This window comes from Prionailurus bengalensis, chromosome C1 (genome assembly GCF_016509475.1).
Source record: "Prionailurus bengalensis isolate Pbe53 chromosome C1, Fcat_Pben_1.1_paternal_pri, whole genome shotgun sequence".
NCBI classification, from domain to species: domain Eukaryota; kingdom Metazoa; phylum Chordata; class Mammalia; order Carnivora; family Felidae; genus Prionailurus; species Prionailurus bengalensis.
Genome location: NC_057345.1, coordinates 85,459,635 through 85,475,798, shown reverse-complemented (window position 1 = coordinate 85,475,798; position 16,164 = coordinate 85,459,635). Strand labels below are relative to the sequence as shown.

General features: G+C 36.4%; 1 protein-coding gene across 1 annotated transcript in view; it reads left to right on the top strand.

The window, feature by feature from the left end:
* FRRS1 (ferric chelate reductase 1) overlaps positions 1-16,164 on the top strand; it is a 47,709-nt gene that overhangs the window by 18,730 nt on the left and 12,815 nt on the right. The window contains exons 7-8 of the mRNA XM_043575654.1: positions 7,408-7,506; positions 8,806-8,953. Coding sequence (XP_043431589.1) covers positions 7,408-7,506; positions 8,806-8,953 — 247 coding nt within the window. The remainder of the gene's footprint in view (positions 1-7,407; positions 7,507-8,805; positions 8,954-16,164) is intronic.

The window sequence follows — 16,164 nt, the reverse complement described above, 5'->3', positions numbered from 1 at the left end:
ACATATCCCAAACAGAGAGTTAAACCTGGCGTGTCCAGGCATAAATATATTCCTTACCGGTAGGCTCCTTTGTCAGATCTACAGAAGGCAGCATTTGTTTTAAGCTGATTCTCGCTCTCCCTGGGTAGTGCTGAATGGATTCAATGGTTCTGTAGATGGCAGCCTTGTGCTGTGGTGTGGCAGCAGAGTGCATCCTAATCTTCCAGAAGGAAGGAGGGAGAGTATGGGCCAGGACATGTGTAAGTCCTTTTCGAATCAGAGTTGTTGGTGAGGTCAGGGATGACTACAAATGGAGAACGCCTCTTACTTCCACATTAGTAAAGGCAACGAGTTTTTTGTAGAGAGTTTTCTTCCTGTCATGTTTTAAACGTAGTATCACTTCTTAAGGGACTTGTATTTCACAAAAAGAAAAGAAACGCTGAGATTCTGTGATAGAGGGACGAATGTTTTCCCTAAAAGTGCACTCTGATCACATTGGTCCTCGTATGCTGCTTGCATGTATTGCGGGAAACCAGGTGTAACTTTTTTAGGGGGAGGGCATTGCAATATATGCACATGACCTAGATATATTACTGTATAGTTCTAGAATGCACTCATTATCTTTTTTCATTAAGCAAAACATAGACCTTAACCTTATGAGATTTAAGATATGTCATATGCTTTTAAAAATGACATATAAGAAATTGTGACTCTTTTTTTTTTAAGTTGTTTTTTGGGAAATTTTATGCTGGATCAAATGATGTTGCAAGAGTTCAAGACCTTTTCCCCATTGCCCTTTGTAATTGTCGTCAGAGCAATAGCATATTCTGTTGGTTATTTGCAGTTCGGGCAGAAATGAACCAAGTTTGGCCCATAAGGTGGATAATGAGGCTGGGTTAGAAATAAAATTAGGAGCTCCTGGGTGGCTCAGTCGGGTAAGCATCCAACTCTTGATTTCACCTCATGTCACGATCTCGTGGTTTGTGAAATTCAGGCCCTGAGACAGGCTCTGCACTGACAGTGCAGAGATGCTCAGGATTCTCTCTCTCCCTCTCTCTTTGCCCCTCCCCTGCTTGTGCGTGCATGCATGCTTCCTCTGTCTCTCAAAATAAATAAGTAAACATTAACAAAATAAAAAAAAAATGAAATGGGACCATAAAGCAATAAGGAAAGATGGTGGTAGTGCTTGTTGTGTGAACATTTCTGAAGATGAACCCAGCAAGGGTTAACAATGGTAGCCTTGTTGGAGTAAGTGTGTAGTTTCATCTGTAACATACAGTATCATTTAGATATGTGTTCTAGTCACTTAAATAAAAAAACATTCCAGTCACTTTAGAGCCAAACTTCATGCAATAGTATACTCGCATTTTTCCTTTTCTGGTCACATAAAATCTGTCAGCGAGAGGAAAAGACACCAGTGCTGTACTGAGTGTGGTGATGAGGCACCCACAAGTAGACCAGTTATTTCTGTTCTAAGTTGTAGGCATAGATGGCACAAAAGCATTTATCTCTAATTCAAGATATATTTATCTTACTTAGAAATCTTATGTTTCTAGTATAGTACTCATCAAAAATGTTTATAAGAAAGACTTAATTATGCAGGTGCAGTTGATTTACAGAGCAATCTTAATGATTAAAATCATTTGTACACCTGTTTGCCTAAATTGGGGGAAATAAATCATCCTCAGAAAATATTTTTAAAGTGGTTACTTCTATTCCTGGTTATTTAAAAAATTTTAGGATATTTTTATGACCTGCTATTTCTTTTCAGTATGTAATATAAATTTAAATATTGAAGGTATCTGATGTTACGAATACTGATCAACCTGAATGATACCTTTTTCAGTTTCACTTATAAATTAATGATAGCAATTGTTTTGGTGTTAAGCTTCACTAAAATTGATGAAAAGTATAATTTTCTGCATTTTAGTTATCAGTGACTTGCTAATGTCTGAATTTTAACTAATTTCAAAGTATCCACATATTCCCTATCTTCATATACTTTGTTAAATGATATAAAGTATATCAAGTGTACATATTATATATTAGCTTCTATTCCTTGCCTTCTCCTGATTAGTGTCATCTTGCTTTATACATAATTTCTCAGTGCTCAAGTTCTAGAACGTTCCCAGTTCTGACTTCTTTTGTACTTCAGACTGGGATTTTCAGTGGCCAGCTGGTCTTGTCCAGATGAGTGTTCTTGGACAACACAAACCATTATCTGTAAAATTGAACTTAATATCTTTCCTCCTCATGTTTCTTGTGTTCCTCATTCTTGGTGATCAAAAATAGAAATAAAAAAGCAGTTACCATTATTGAATCCTTGCTTCTTTTCAGATGCTGTCCTGGGCAATTTATAGACTATCTCATTCACTGTTGTCATCATCTTTAGTGTTCAGGGAATTTTGGTTGTGACTTAGATTCTTCCCTTTTATTCACCTATCAGGTCCTTCTTCCTCCTACCCACCCCCCACTTTTTGTTTTGAGAAGTTTTAAATCCACATGGCCGTTGAAAGAATAGTATAACAAACACCAGTAAGTTTTTCACCTACACTTGCCACTTTCTTTCCCTCTCCATTCCCACACTGTGTGTATGTGTGTGTGTGTGTGTGTGTGTGTGTGTGTGTAAGTGTGTGTATAGATTGACTTATGAGGTGTATATAAACACAAATTTTTCCCCAAACTATTTGAAGGTTAAATTGTAGATACATCATGACATTTTATCTCTAAAAGTTTTAGCAACTATCTATAGATCTAAGTATCTAAGAACAAGAATATTCTATAATTACCATAATATCTTTATCGCATTGAGAAAACTTAGTAATGATATAATTTCATGCAATGTAGTCTATATTCCAGATACCTCAGTTGTCCCGATAAAGTCCTTTACAGCTGTTCTTTTTTAAAAAAAGTTCTGAACCAAGATCCAGTCATTTATCACCAATACATTTAATTGTTATATCTTTTTGATCAGTTACCCTACCTGTTTTTTAGAATTTTTTTTCACGCTCCCATTCTGTAGAATGTTCCACAATTTGTGCAATAGATTCAGGTTAAGATTTTTGGCACAAGTACTACCTAAGGGATGTGTTTATTTCTCAGTACATCATATCAAGAGATGTGTAATGTCAAATTATTCCATTATTGATGATTCTGTGTTTGATCACTATTATCCATCAGATTTTTCCTTTGTGATGGTGTGTTTTCTCTTTTTAATTAATAAGTAATCTGTGGGGTAATACTTTGAGTGTATATGAATATTCTGTTCCTCAATAACATTTTCTCAAGTGATTTTAGCATCTATTGATGTTCCTTGCCTGAATCAATTGTTACATTTGTGATTACAAATTGGTGATTTTCTAATCTGTTAGCTGGTGTTCTTTTTTAAAAAAGAGCTTTCTTGGGGTGCCTGGGTGGCGCAGTCGGTTAAGCGTCCGACTTCAGCCAGGTCACGATCTCGCGGTCCGTGAGTTCGAGCCCCGCGTCGGGCTCTGGGCTGATGGCTCAGAGCCTGGAGCCTGTTTCTGATTCTGTGTTTCCCTCTCTCTCTGCCCCTCCCCCGTTCATGCTTTGTCTCTCTCTGTCCCAAAAATAAATAAACGTTGAAAAAAAAATTAAAAAAAAAATAAAAAAGAGCTTTCTTTTCTCTGCACCTCTCCTTCTCTTTTGGTGAAACATTATGGATTAATGAGTTACTTTTGTCTATTGAGTTATAGTTTATCATCATCAGTCTTCTTTTAGCTGCTTATGTTGACCTAGATATGGCCTCTTAAAGCGTTTTTTTTTTGTTTTTTTTTTTGCCCTTTTGATGGGTCTCCATTACTTTTTTAGTGTGTAACAAGCTGTTACACCAGAAAACATAGTTTATTGATTCCATTTTATACTGTTATGCATTTCATCATTTCCCAAAGGAGGTCTGTTTCCTTTTGATAGGGATAGTTTTTAGAAGTCAGGATTTGAGTGCTTATGTGTTCACTGCTACCGATATTACATATACTTGTCATTCTGTCTTTGACGTACTTCCTTAATTCTCTTTATTGCATTGTCACTATCTCTGACTTCGCCTACACCTTTTTTGTTATTTCCAGACTGCCGCAGTGACCCCCTCACGAGTCTTCTTGGCTCCCTGATTTCTCCTGTCTGGTTCATCTTTCAATAGCCACTGGACTTTCCTTCCCAAGCTGCCACAGAGATCATCTCAATGCTATCCCCAAAAACCTTTGGTGAACCGTTAGTAGTTATAAGAAGAATATTTTTTTCATTAGCGTGGCTTTCAAAATACCTCAAAGTCCTTGTTGGAATTTCCAGCTTTACCCTGTTTTATGTTTTATGTTTTATGTTTTCGCTAACACAGTTACCTGTTTTCTAAAATTTTCATACGTTTTTATATTTCTATGTCTTTAGTCCTGGAAATTCCTCCTTTTGGAAAACTTTCCCCTTATCTCAGGTCTATCTTACCCACATGTAAATATTTTTTATTTTCTAAGATCTAGTTAATTATCACCTTTCCTGATAAGGTTTTTCAATCTTTGGGTCTACATAATTTGTGTTCCCATGGTACTTTGTCTAAACCTGTTGTATCATAATTCACATACTATTACAACTGTCTGTTCCATTAAAATGTAGTCTTTGGTTGTAAGAACAATCTAGTCATCTTTATTTTTCCCATAGTATCCACACAATATTCTAAATGGTGCATTCTAAATGTTTGAAACAAGAGGAACAAATGGGAGAAAGGGTTCTGTCCAATTCAGAGATTTGGCAGAACTTCTTACATGTGTGTTTCCATGCTCCAGACTTGGGGTTTCTAGAAATTGCTTGGACCCTATAGTTGTAATAGCACTTTCTCATATTTTTCATTTTAGAGTAGTGAGAACTGAGAGTTATCTCTTCTTCCTCCATCCCCATAATTTTCTCCAGTATTTGGGAAGTCTGCCTCCACACCAACAAGGAGTTAGTATGGTATTTGTCTTATCACCATTTTGCCTCTTGTTATATTAAAAGTTATTTTAAATAAAAAAAGAATTTTTATACCTCATTGCAGATAGTCTAGAAAACACACAATGTTTGTTTAAATCAGAAATCAGTGAACATTTTCTGTAAAGGTCCAGATAGTAACTCCTGAGAATTTGTGGGCCTATGGCCTCTGTTCTAACTACTCATCTCGGTTATGATAATGCTAAAACAGCAATAGACAATCCATAACTTAATAGGCGTAGCTGTGTTCCAGTAACACTTTATTTGTGGACACTGAAATTTGGATTTCATGTATTTTTACTTGTCATGAAATATTCTTCTTTTAATTAAAAAAAAAAAAAACCATTTAGAGCACCTGGGTGACTCGGTTGAGTGTCCGACTTCAGCTCAGGTCATGATCTCACAGTTCATGAGTTCAAGCGCTGTATCGGGCTTGCTGCTATCAGGGCAGAGCCGTCTTCAGATCCTCTGTCCCCCCGCTCTCTGCCCCTCCCCTGCTCGCATGCTCTCTCTCTCTCTCTCTCACTCTCTCTCAAAAATAAATAAACATTAAAAAAAACATTTTGATATGTAAACATCATTCTTAGCCTGTGGGTTGTACCAAAACAGGCATTGGGCTGAATTTGGTCTGAGTGTGCCATAGTTTGTTGATTCCTGGTTTAAATCATGACGACTCCAAGTTTCTTGAGTTGGGCTGATTCTGATTTGAATATAAGATGTGTAACAGTGAATAATTGGTTTGCTAAGGTTAAGTACTTGGGAGTTCTCAAAAGTGGAACTTTTAAAAATAAATTTAAAGCATGTTAGAATATCATTGGGACTAATAGCAAAATTTGTTATAACTTGTCAGTCTTGGCTTTGTTTAAGGAGTTTAGTGACTATAGCACGTAAAAGATCTTGTTAGTTATTTTATGGAGAATGATTTACAATAGGTGAAAGAGCCAAAAACTAAACACAGTAACCTAAAAGCCAGATTATTCATTTGTACCATCACTTAAATGGACTTTGAAGATGCAGTCTGTCCTCTGGTAGTCACTTCAATTTTTTTTTTTTTTTCAACGTTTATTTATTTTTGGGACAGAGAGAGACAGAGCATGAACAGGGGAGGGGCAGAGAGAGAGGGAGACACAGAATTGGAAACAGGCTCCAGGCTCCGAGCCATCAGCCCAGAGCCTGACGCGGGGCTCGAACTCCCAGACCGCGAGATCGTGACCTGGCTGAAGTCGGACGCTTAACCGACTGCGCCACCCAGGCGCCCCAACTGGTAGTCACTTCAAATAAGCTGTAACTTTTAGAGATAAAGAGTATTGGAGACTAAAGGATAGACAAGAACTAGACTGAAAAAAATGCCTCCTTGAATTCAGACGATTTGGTTTGAGTGTGTAATAGTAAATCAGTGTGTACAATATCAGCAGTATTTGATTCTAGTATCTTCATCTTAAAAGTTACCCCCCAAACCCAATATATTGCAGTGTGTTTATAGTTATGAAAAATTGTAGGACATAGATGTTTATTTACAAATAAATATCTAGAACAATGTTCATAATAAGTTCAGTGAAAAAACATAACGGAACTGTATTTTCAGTCCACTTGAGGTGAAAAAATAAATACAAATAGGTGTGGATGAATATATATGAAAGCATTAATAGTGGTGTTTTCAGGGGCTTATAAACATGTCTATTGTATTTATTTAAAAAGTTTTTAATGTTTATTTATTTTTGAGAGAGACCAAGCATGAGTGGGGGAGGGGCAGACAGAGAGGGAAACACAGAATCTGAAGCAGGCTTCAGGCTCTGAGCTGTCTCTACACAGCCCGATGCAGGGATGCACAAGCTATGAGATCGTGACCTGAGCCGTAGGTGGATGCTTAACCAACTGAGCCACCGAGGCACCCCTATTTTAATATATTTTTTATATTGAAATTGTGTTGTTTTCGTATTCTAACAAAATTATTTATGTATTTATTTATATTGAAGTATAGTTGATACATAATGTTACATTAGTTTCAGGTGTACAACATAGTGATTCAACAATTTGAAACATCATGCTACTATCTGTTATCATACAGAACTATAACACCATTGATTATATTCCCTATGCTCTACCTTTTATTTTGTTACTTATTCATTCCACAACTGGAAGCCTGTATGTCCCACTGCCTGTCATCCATTTTGCCCCTTCCCCCCACCTTCTGCCCTCTGGCAACCATCAAGTTTGTTCTCTGTATTTATGGGTCTGTTTCTGCTTTTTGTTTCTTTCTTCAATATAGCAAAATTATTTTTTATTAATAAATTGGACAGCCAGTTCTCTGGAATTTGTGGTATCATTTGGGATTGAGTCAGTAAATTATGTTTTAAAAGCATCAAATACTATTTGATTTCATTAGGGATATTTTAAAAAACAAAATGTTGAAATTCCTTTGAATTTTTCTCATTTGCAATTGTTTTTCAGGGTGATGATGATGCTTATGTGTGTATTCATGAAGATCACACTGTGCACATACAACCATCCCGTTTGATGGGGCGAAGTCACCCTGTGATGGACTCCAGGGTAGGTGGGAAGATTCTGGGAACCTCCACCCCTCTTGTCTGCCCCTGGCTATGCGGCCAACATTGGCAGTAGGGTTCCTTTCTTACAAAAAGCTGGAAGACACTTTTCTGTGCTTTCTTTTATTTTTAAAATAATATATAAAAATATATAAAGTAAGTTATATTATTATATTTGTACATTTAATTTATTAATGTCATTATATTATTTTATTTAACATTATATAATCAATATATTTAATATTATATAGTTTAATAAAATTGTATATATGTATTTAATGTATACAACATAATGCTTTGATATATATATACATACACACACAAACATAGTGAAATGACTGCTACCATTATCTCCTCTCTTAGTTACTTTTTTTTTCTTTTTTGTGGTGAGGGCACCTGAAATTTTCTCTTAGCAAATTTCCAGTATGTAATACAGGATTATTAACTATAGTCATCAGATCTCTAGACTTTGATCCTACATAACTGCAACTTTGTACCCTTTGACCAACATCTCCCCTTTTCTACACTTCGGGAAGCACAAGATAAGGTTCTCTTATAGGAAAAGATGAATTCTTGCGTGCGCCGTTTAAATCCTTTTTTGCATCTTATAAAAAAAAATTATGGTTAAGATAGTCAAAGCATCAGCTCCCTTTCATAAGCTTACAGATAGATTTTTAAGAAAAGGTGTAGGTTAATGACACAGTTTCTTGTCTAGCGAGAAAGGGGAACATGTATGGTAGAGACTGGTTCAGTGCCTTGGACAGTTGTCTTCAGTACTCCTTGTTGGCATCTATGCCAAAGATGGCTTATTTCTGGTAGAGAAGTGTCTTTTTCACATGGCAATTGACAAGCAAGTGAGCTCTGACCAAGAAGTAGTCATCTCCTAATAACATTATGTTCTCTGCAGAGCTTTCCCATAGCTTGGAACTTCTCCCTTGATGCACATCGCATCTTAGCCACTAGGGTATTACTTTCTAATTGTTTCTTCAGTGTTTTTGATTGTGTGTTAGAGGCGAGAGGGGGTTAGTACATCTGCCAAAATTTCTAACCTGGGTAGAGGGTTTGTGGCGTTCTGACTCAAAGTAAAAATAGTGTTTTTGCCAAGTAGGATAAAGACCAATAAACCAGGAGAAAATGTTTCTTGTACTCCTCAGAGAGGAAGTGGACAAACAATGATACAGCAGACAAAACATGCACAAAGGATCTTAGGGAAAGGAAATCGAACAGGTCAGGATTTTGATCATATTTTATTTTTAGCAAATCTGTGGAAGGTGCTGAAGAGACCCATTGTGTGTGTTTGTAGGGTGCTCTTGAGGATATGGCTTGGAGGCTGGCGGATGGTGTTATGCAGTGTTCTTTCAGAAGAAACATTACCCTTCCTGGGGTTAAGAACAGATTTGATCTAAACACAAGCTACTACATCTTTCTAGCAGATGGTGCAGCTGACAATGGTACGTATATTGATAAAAACTATCTTTTCAAGTTTGTTCCTTTCTCTTCTTCCCTTTTCCACCTGTTCTGGAGACACTACTGTAATTGCTCATTTTTTAAGATACTCACTTGTGGGTAAAGAGTTATCAAAACCCTTTTCCATTTTTGCCTGACAATTTGACTTTGGTTAACCTTCTAGGTTTGTTTCCCTGGAAACTAGATAAAAGTAGTGTCAACTGTGTCATAAAGCAACATGCTTATGATAAAAATGACTTCTGGCTGGCAAACTGCATTTGGACCAGGAAGAACTATAAATACCTAGGAAGAAGCCATATCTTTGGGCTTCCCTAAGTGTTGTGACATTGACAGATCCCTGGCAGGGATCCTACAAACAGTGACTGTAGGGTTGTTGCAACAGATTTTGGCTTTTGCAGGGTAACCTGTCCACTGTGAATTTCACCTCCTTGAACCTGAGCTTTCTCCAGGGAGCTGGAGGAAGGGAAGAGAGAATAGCTCTTGGACAGCTGAATAAAGTGCTACAGGATCTCCCATTGAAGGAGAATGCCTCTCAGTGCTCTGCAGATGTGCTGTGTCTCCTGTCCCACGTCTTTCTAAGTGAATCTGATGTCAAGTGCAGCCTATGGTAGTTTTATGAGTTTGAATATTTCCCTTATCCTTAAGAAGACTGCCCTGGTGGGTATTGATTGCAACACATTTTTTAAAAACATTTTTTAACCTTTTTTTATTTATTTTGAGAGAGACAGAGACAGTGCGAGTGGGGAGGGGCAGAGAGGGAGACAGAGAATCCCAAGGAGGCTCCATGCTGCCAGCACAGAGCCTAATGTGCGGCTTGAACTCACGAAACCATGAGATCGTGTCCAGACCCAAAATCAAGAGTCAGATGCTTAACCGACTGAGCCACCTAGGAGCCCTTGTGTTGTAACACATATTAAAAGGGATTATTAGGGGCACCTGGGTGGCGCAGTCGGTTAAGCATCCGACTTCAGCCAGGTCAGGATCTCGCGGTCCGTGAGTTCGAGCCCCGTGTTGGGCTCTGGGCTGATGGCTCAGAGCTTGGAGCCTGTTTCCGATTCTGTGTCTCCCTCTCTCTCTGCCCCTCCCCCGTTCATGCTCTGTCTCTCTCTGTCCCCAAAATAAATAAACGTTGAAAAAAAAATTAAAAAAAAAAAAGGATTATTAGATTTTGTTTAAGGCCTTGGCTAATTATGTTTTGAAGAACTACAAGAAATGCCAAGGTAGTATTTAGTGACTCCTCTCTTGGGAGATAATACTGTGCCCAAACTTTGAGACTGTAACTTCTTTTTAAAACTGTGAGAGGGGCGCCTGGGTGGCTCAGTCGGTTAAGCGTATGACTTCGGCTCAGGTCATGATCTCGCGGTCCATGAGTTCGAGCCCCGCTTCGGGCTCTGGGCTGACAGCTCAGAGCCTGGAGCCTGTTTCAGATTCTGTGTCTCCCTCTCTCTCTGACCCTCCTCCGTTCATGCTCTGTCTCTCCCTGTCTCAAAAATAAATAAAAACATTAAAAAAAATTTAAAACTGTGAGAAGCTGGGTGTATAGAATGGGAGGTCAGGGGGTGAGGTAAAGGAAGAGGAAGAGACAAATGTGGTGCAGGTGGAGTTGTGAAAAGCCTTGCATATTCTATTACGTGGTTTAGATTTTATACTCTAGGTAAAGGGGAGACAGTGGTTTTGAAGCAGGATAAAATATCTACTCATGTTACAAGAAAATTTAGGAATATTTGTAGATTTAGTTGTAGGTGATATGTGTAGTTATCTTAGTCAAATCATGTATTCTTATTTGCACCAGCATCAGCAAATATGGCTTGAAAATCATTTCTTGGTTAAGTGATAATGAATAAAAATTACTCAGGGCTTAATGAGTGCCAGTCACTGGATAAGCACTATAGTTAGATTTTTCATTTTTATCTTCATAATATTACATTAGATATGTAGTATTATTATCTGTTTCATCCCAGAGGAAACTGAGGCTTAGGAGCAGTTAAGTAATTTGCCCAGATGAGTGAATGGTAGAGTTGGAATTTGAACCCAAACTCTTTGACCTCAGAGCCTAACTAGTCAACACTTTTGAACACGGGAAATACAGGAATTGGATTTTTAATGAGGAAAAGGTCACATATGTGTGTTTTTAAACAGATACCACTAAAGCGCAGCTAATTGTTTGTCATTATTACAATTGTCACTTACTGTGTGCAGTATACATATCTTGTTTATTTCTCACAGAGGCTCTGTAAATATACATTATATTGACCATTTTAGAAATAAAGAAACTGGAACCTAGAAAGGTTAAGTAACTTCTTCCAAATCTAACAAGTAAGAAATTATTAAGTCAGATATTAAACCCCAGGCTGTTCTGCTTACAGAAGCCATGCCCTTTCCATCATACCAGATTGCTTCCTTTGGTGCCCGGTATGTTACAAATGCTTCATAAATCATTATTGATGCAATGGATGTCTTAAATTGCTATGGGATTTAACAGTTTGCATTTATACTTTAGAACATTTTATACTTAAAAGATGTTACACGTATTAAAATAAAAGCAATTTCATTTAAGTGGATGAATTCTATTATATAATAAATTGTGTGTGTGGGGGGGTATATGAGAATGCCAAAAATTTCTTCTTAGGTCAGCACTGTAGAAATTGGAATGTATTTTCTTATAGAAACAATATTTTAAGTGTTAGTCCTTTTTTTAAAAGTGTTTTTTTAAACATTTATTTATTATTGAGACACAGAGAGAACCAGAAAATGAGCATGGGAGGGACAGAGAGAGGGGGAGACACAGTATCTGAAGCAGGCTCCAGGCTCTGAGCTGTCAGCACAGAGCCCGATGCGGGGCTCGAACTCATAAGCGGTGAGATCATGACCTGAGCCGAAGTCAGATGCTTAACCATCTGAGCCACCCAGGCTCCCCTTAAGTGATAGTTCTAATATTTCCTCAGAAAAACCTCATTCCTGGATAATGCATGTGCAGAATAGACCATTGTTGTATTTTCCTCTCCTGCTGGTGTTGCTGTGCTGATGTTATGGGGGAGAGCATCTGTATTGTCTTTTGTAGTGTTTCTCAAACAACCTTCTTGAGAAAAGCTTCAGTGTAGCCTCAAACAACCTTCTTCAGAATTGAGTGACTGCTAAAAAATGCAGATTCCTGAACTCCATCTTAGACCCACTGAATCTCTGTTGTTGATGCTTGGAATCTGCATTTTTAAAAAAGTTTATTTTTGGGAGAGACAGAGACAGCACGAGTTGGGGGTACAGAGAGAGGGAGAGAGAGAATGTCAAGCAGGCTCTGTGCTGTTAGTGCAGAGCCCTATGTGGGACTCGAACCCATGGAATGAGAGATCATGACCTGAGCTGAAACCAGGAGTTGGAGTTGGAGTCAGATGCTTAACCAACTCAGCCACCCAGGCACCTCATTCTTCTGCATTTTTAACCAGCATCCCAGGTGATTGTTTTGTATATTGTGGTTTGATAACTCATTGCTCTAGGACAAGGTTCTCCCAAATAAGGTGTATATACATTGTAAGGCAGTCCAGGGATCCAAGGAACAACACCAGAACTTTGTATGTAGATTGATTTTATCTCCTCTCATCTTAAAAAATTTCTTTTTTAATACATTTTAGTGTACATAATGCATTAAAACAATAGTACACGAATGTGTTTATTAACTCAAGTATACATATGTGGGAGCACAGACTCATTTTTTTTTTTTTAAACTGGTGGAGTGCAAAGCAAAAAGCAAAACAAAACCTCAAAAAGAAAAAAATCCAAACCTAACATTTCTGCTTTAGGGAATAAACTTTCCAGTACCCTTGTATTAAGGAACAAAGTACAATTGCCACATAAATCATTGTCTCTTCTGTTATCTAGTTATATGTACGTGAACCATTTATAAATTGCAGTCTGCTTAAAAGCAGTGAGACTTTGTGAGGTTGAAACCATTTTTCAAAGCCATCATAAAATCTCAGTAACTCTTATAAATGTAAAATGTACCCAATTTCAGTAAAATCCATTTAAAACCTTTTTCTAATACTGTTTCCTTCCTAGAATGCTGACATTGTCCTATCATGAGATAAGCAGTCATGTGAAATGATAGAACTCACTTGGGTGAATAAGTAATTCACAATTAGGAAATCTACCAATTTAAATAATTAATGAACTGGAGACTCTGTTATCACATGACCGGTTATTTTAACAATTTAGGAATACCACACGTCACATAATACTGTAGAGCCTTGTACTAAACACAAACTCAACTTGCCTTAGAGCAGAAATCCAAGATTATAATAGAGCCGTACAAAGGAACTCCAAAAATTATAATGGACTTCTGCTTTAATGAAGGTTAAATTCTTGCTCAGCCATGGCTGTGAAATGAATCAGAATTTAAAAATACTTTCTTGCAAATGACTCTCAGGCTATTGGGAATGTGGTCTGGTTTTCATTACTGCCGCTCTGCTAATTCAGTATAATTCCTGATAGTTATTGTCTCTCTCTTCTTGACTCTCTTCTGTAGGTATTCATTACATAAAACTTTTCTTGTTTCCTGCTTTATCTCTGATCTCTGCTATAAACAAGCCATGATATAACAGTATTTGTGAAATGAAATCAGCTGTCCTAACACCATTTTTTGAATAGTTCATTTTATTTTTGCTGCTTCAAAAGCCTCTTTATCATATATCAAACATTTATTAGTAAATCAAACTATTTCTAGTTTATTTTTCCACTAATCTATTACTGTACTCGTTGAAATTACTATAGCCTTATAATAGGTTATGAATTTTGATAGAGCATGATTCCCTTCCTGGCTGCCTTTTTCAGGAATTCTTGACTCTTTGTTATCTATCTGTTCTTCCAGATAAACTTTAGAAATGATTGTCAGATTCCATTAAAGATCCTGCTGGGGTTGTGATTGGAATTGCAATGAAATTTTAGATTAACTTGAAGAATAATCGACATCTTTGCAATAGAGAGTCTTTCTATCCAGAAGTATACTGGATATTCTATTGATTGAAATCCTGTGGTGTTCTTCAAGTCTTCATATAGGGTTTATATATATTTTTTGTTACTTTGTTTCTATGAATTTTATAGATTTTAATACGACCTATTGTGAATGGGATTATTTTTCTTACATTTTCTAAATTTGTTGGTGTATAGGAAAATTATTGATTTTTGAATGTTTGTCTTGAATGTAGCCATCTATTTTTCCAGTTGATTATTTTGGATTTTCTAGGTAAACATCGTATTTTATGCAAATTATGAGGTTACATAGCCCTCATTTTTTGTCTTGTTTCATTGTATTACTTCTCCCAGAAAAATGTGGACTAGCAAGAATTCTTGTCTTGTTCCTGATTTTGACAGGAATACTTTTAATATTCTGTGTTGTGTCATGTTTATTGTATTTTCCTGGTGGATAACTTTTATGGTGTTTAGGAAATGATTTTTTCCTAACTTTACAGAGTTCATGTCATGAACATGTGCTGAATTTCATTTGCTGTCTGTCAGGCAGCAATTAAGATAATATTTTATCATTACTTTTATAGACTTCAGAATGGCAAATGGTCCTCACTTTCCTGGGATAAACCTTGCTTGGCCATGTTTTATAATACTCTGTTTTTTCAGATATTTAGTTTTGAGAGAGAGAGGGAGAACAGAGTGTGAGTGGGGGAGGGGAAGAGAGAGAAGAAGACACAGAATCTGAAGCAAGCTCTAGGCTGTGACCTGTCAGCACAGAGCCCGATTTGGGGCTCAGACCCACGAACCACAAGATAATGACCTGAGCTGAAGTTGGATGCTTAACCCACTGAGCCACCCAGGAGCCCCTATAATTCTTTTAATGCACAGTTGATTTGAATCACTAACATTTTATTTAAACTTTTTGCATCTATATTTGTAGTTGATTTTGGTCTTTGGTTATAAGATTTTGTGTGTGTGTGTGTGTGCACGTGCGCGCACGCACACGTGCACGCCTGCCTAGTTTTGGTTTCAGTGTTATGCTAATCTCATAGAATGAACTCTAGAAGAGCTTAAATAAGTATGAGTTTTTAAAGTTAAATTTTTTTTAAATTTTATGATAAAACTCATGCACATAGCTGTCTGAGCCTTTAGAAATGGAAATATTTGACTAATTAAAAAAATTCTTCTACCGTTATTACTGTCCAGAGTTACTACTACTTCTTTGATGAAGTTTTATAATTCTAGACTTTTCTAGCAATTCATCCATTTCATTTCGATTTAAAATTTTTTTTTGTCTGACTTAAAGTTGTATATAGTATTTTCATATAATTTTAAAGAGTGTCTTCTATATTAGCAGTTGTATCATCCTTTTTATTTCTGATACTGTTTGTGTTCTTTCTATTTTGTAGTCAGACTTGCCCAAAAATCAGTTTTCTTGGTCTTTTGCAGACTTGATTTTCCTGATTTTTAGACTTACTAGTTTGTTAATTTCTACCTTTATTTTTAATCTATCTTCCTTTCTGCTTTCTTTGGTTATATTTTGTTGTAAACACCTCTTGAATTACATGATTATTTCAATACTTTAAGTCTTTTTTTTTTTTAAAGGATTCTTTTAAGATGATAAAAGCCTCTTTTGAATACTACCTTGATTGTATCACATGTGTTTTGATATGAAATGCCTTCATTGTTATTCATTTTAAAGAAGACTTTTAAATTTTGGTTTCCTATTTAACCTGAAGGTTATTTAGAAAAGTAGTTTTGGAAATATCTAGGTGGGTCATTTTTTCCTTAGATTTTGTTGTTAATTTTTCACTTTGTTCCATTTTGGATAGATACTTACCTGTATCCTGTATAATTATTTCTTTTCTGGAAATTATTGAGATGTGGTCTGTGGTTTAATACGTATTTCATTGGGACAAGGATTCCTATGTGTCTGTTGTATCAAATTTCTTCGTTATTTCTATTTGTTTTGACACCTGCATTGTATCCTAAAAATAATATGTTCTGTGATTTATTCTTTTAATGAGGGACATCTAGCTTACCTAATTTTTTTGTTTTGCCAGCATTAAAAAAAACCCTTTTGTGAACATGTTTGTACATTATATCTTCGGTTAAAAGGGAATATTTCTGTAGGATAGATTCCCAGATTCACATACATACATAGTCACATACCAAACTAATTGGAATAATTCTATGCATTCAAAGATTTAATCTTATACATAATAAATAATAACATATC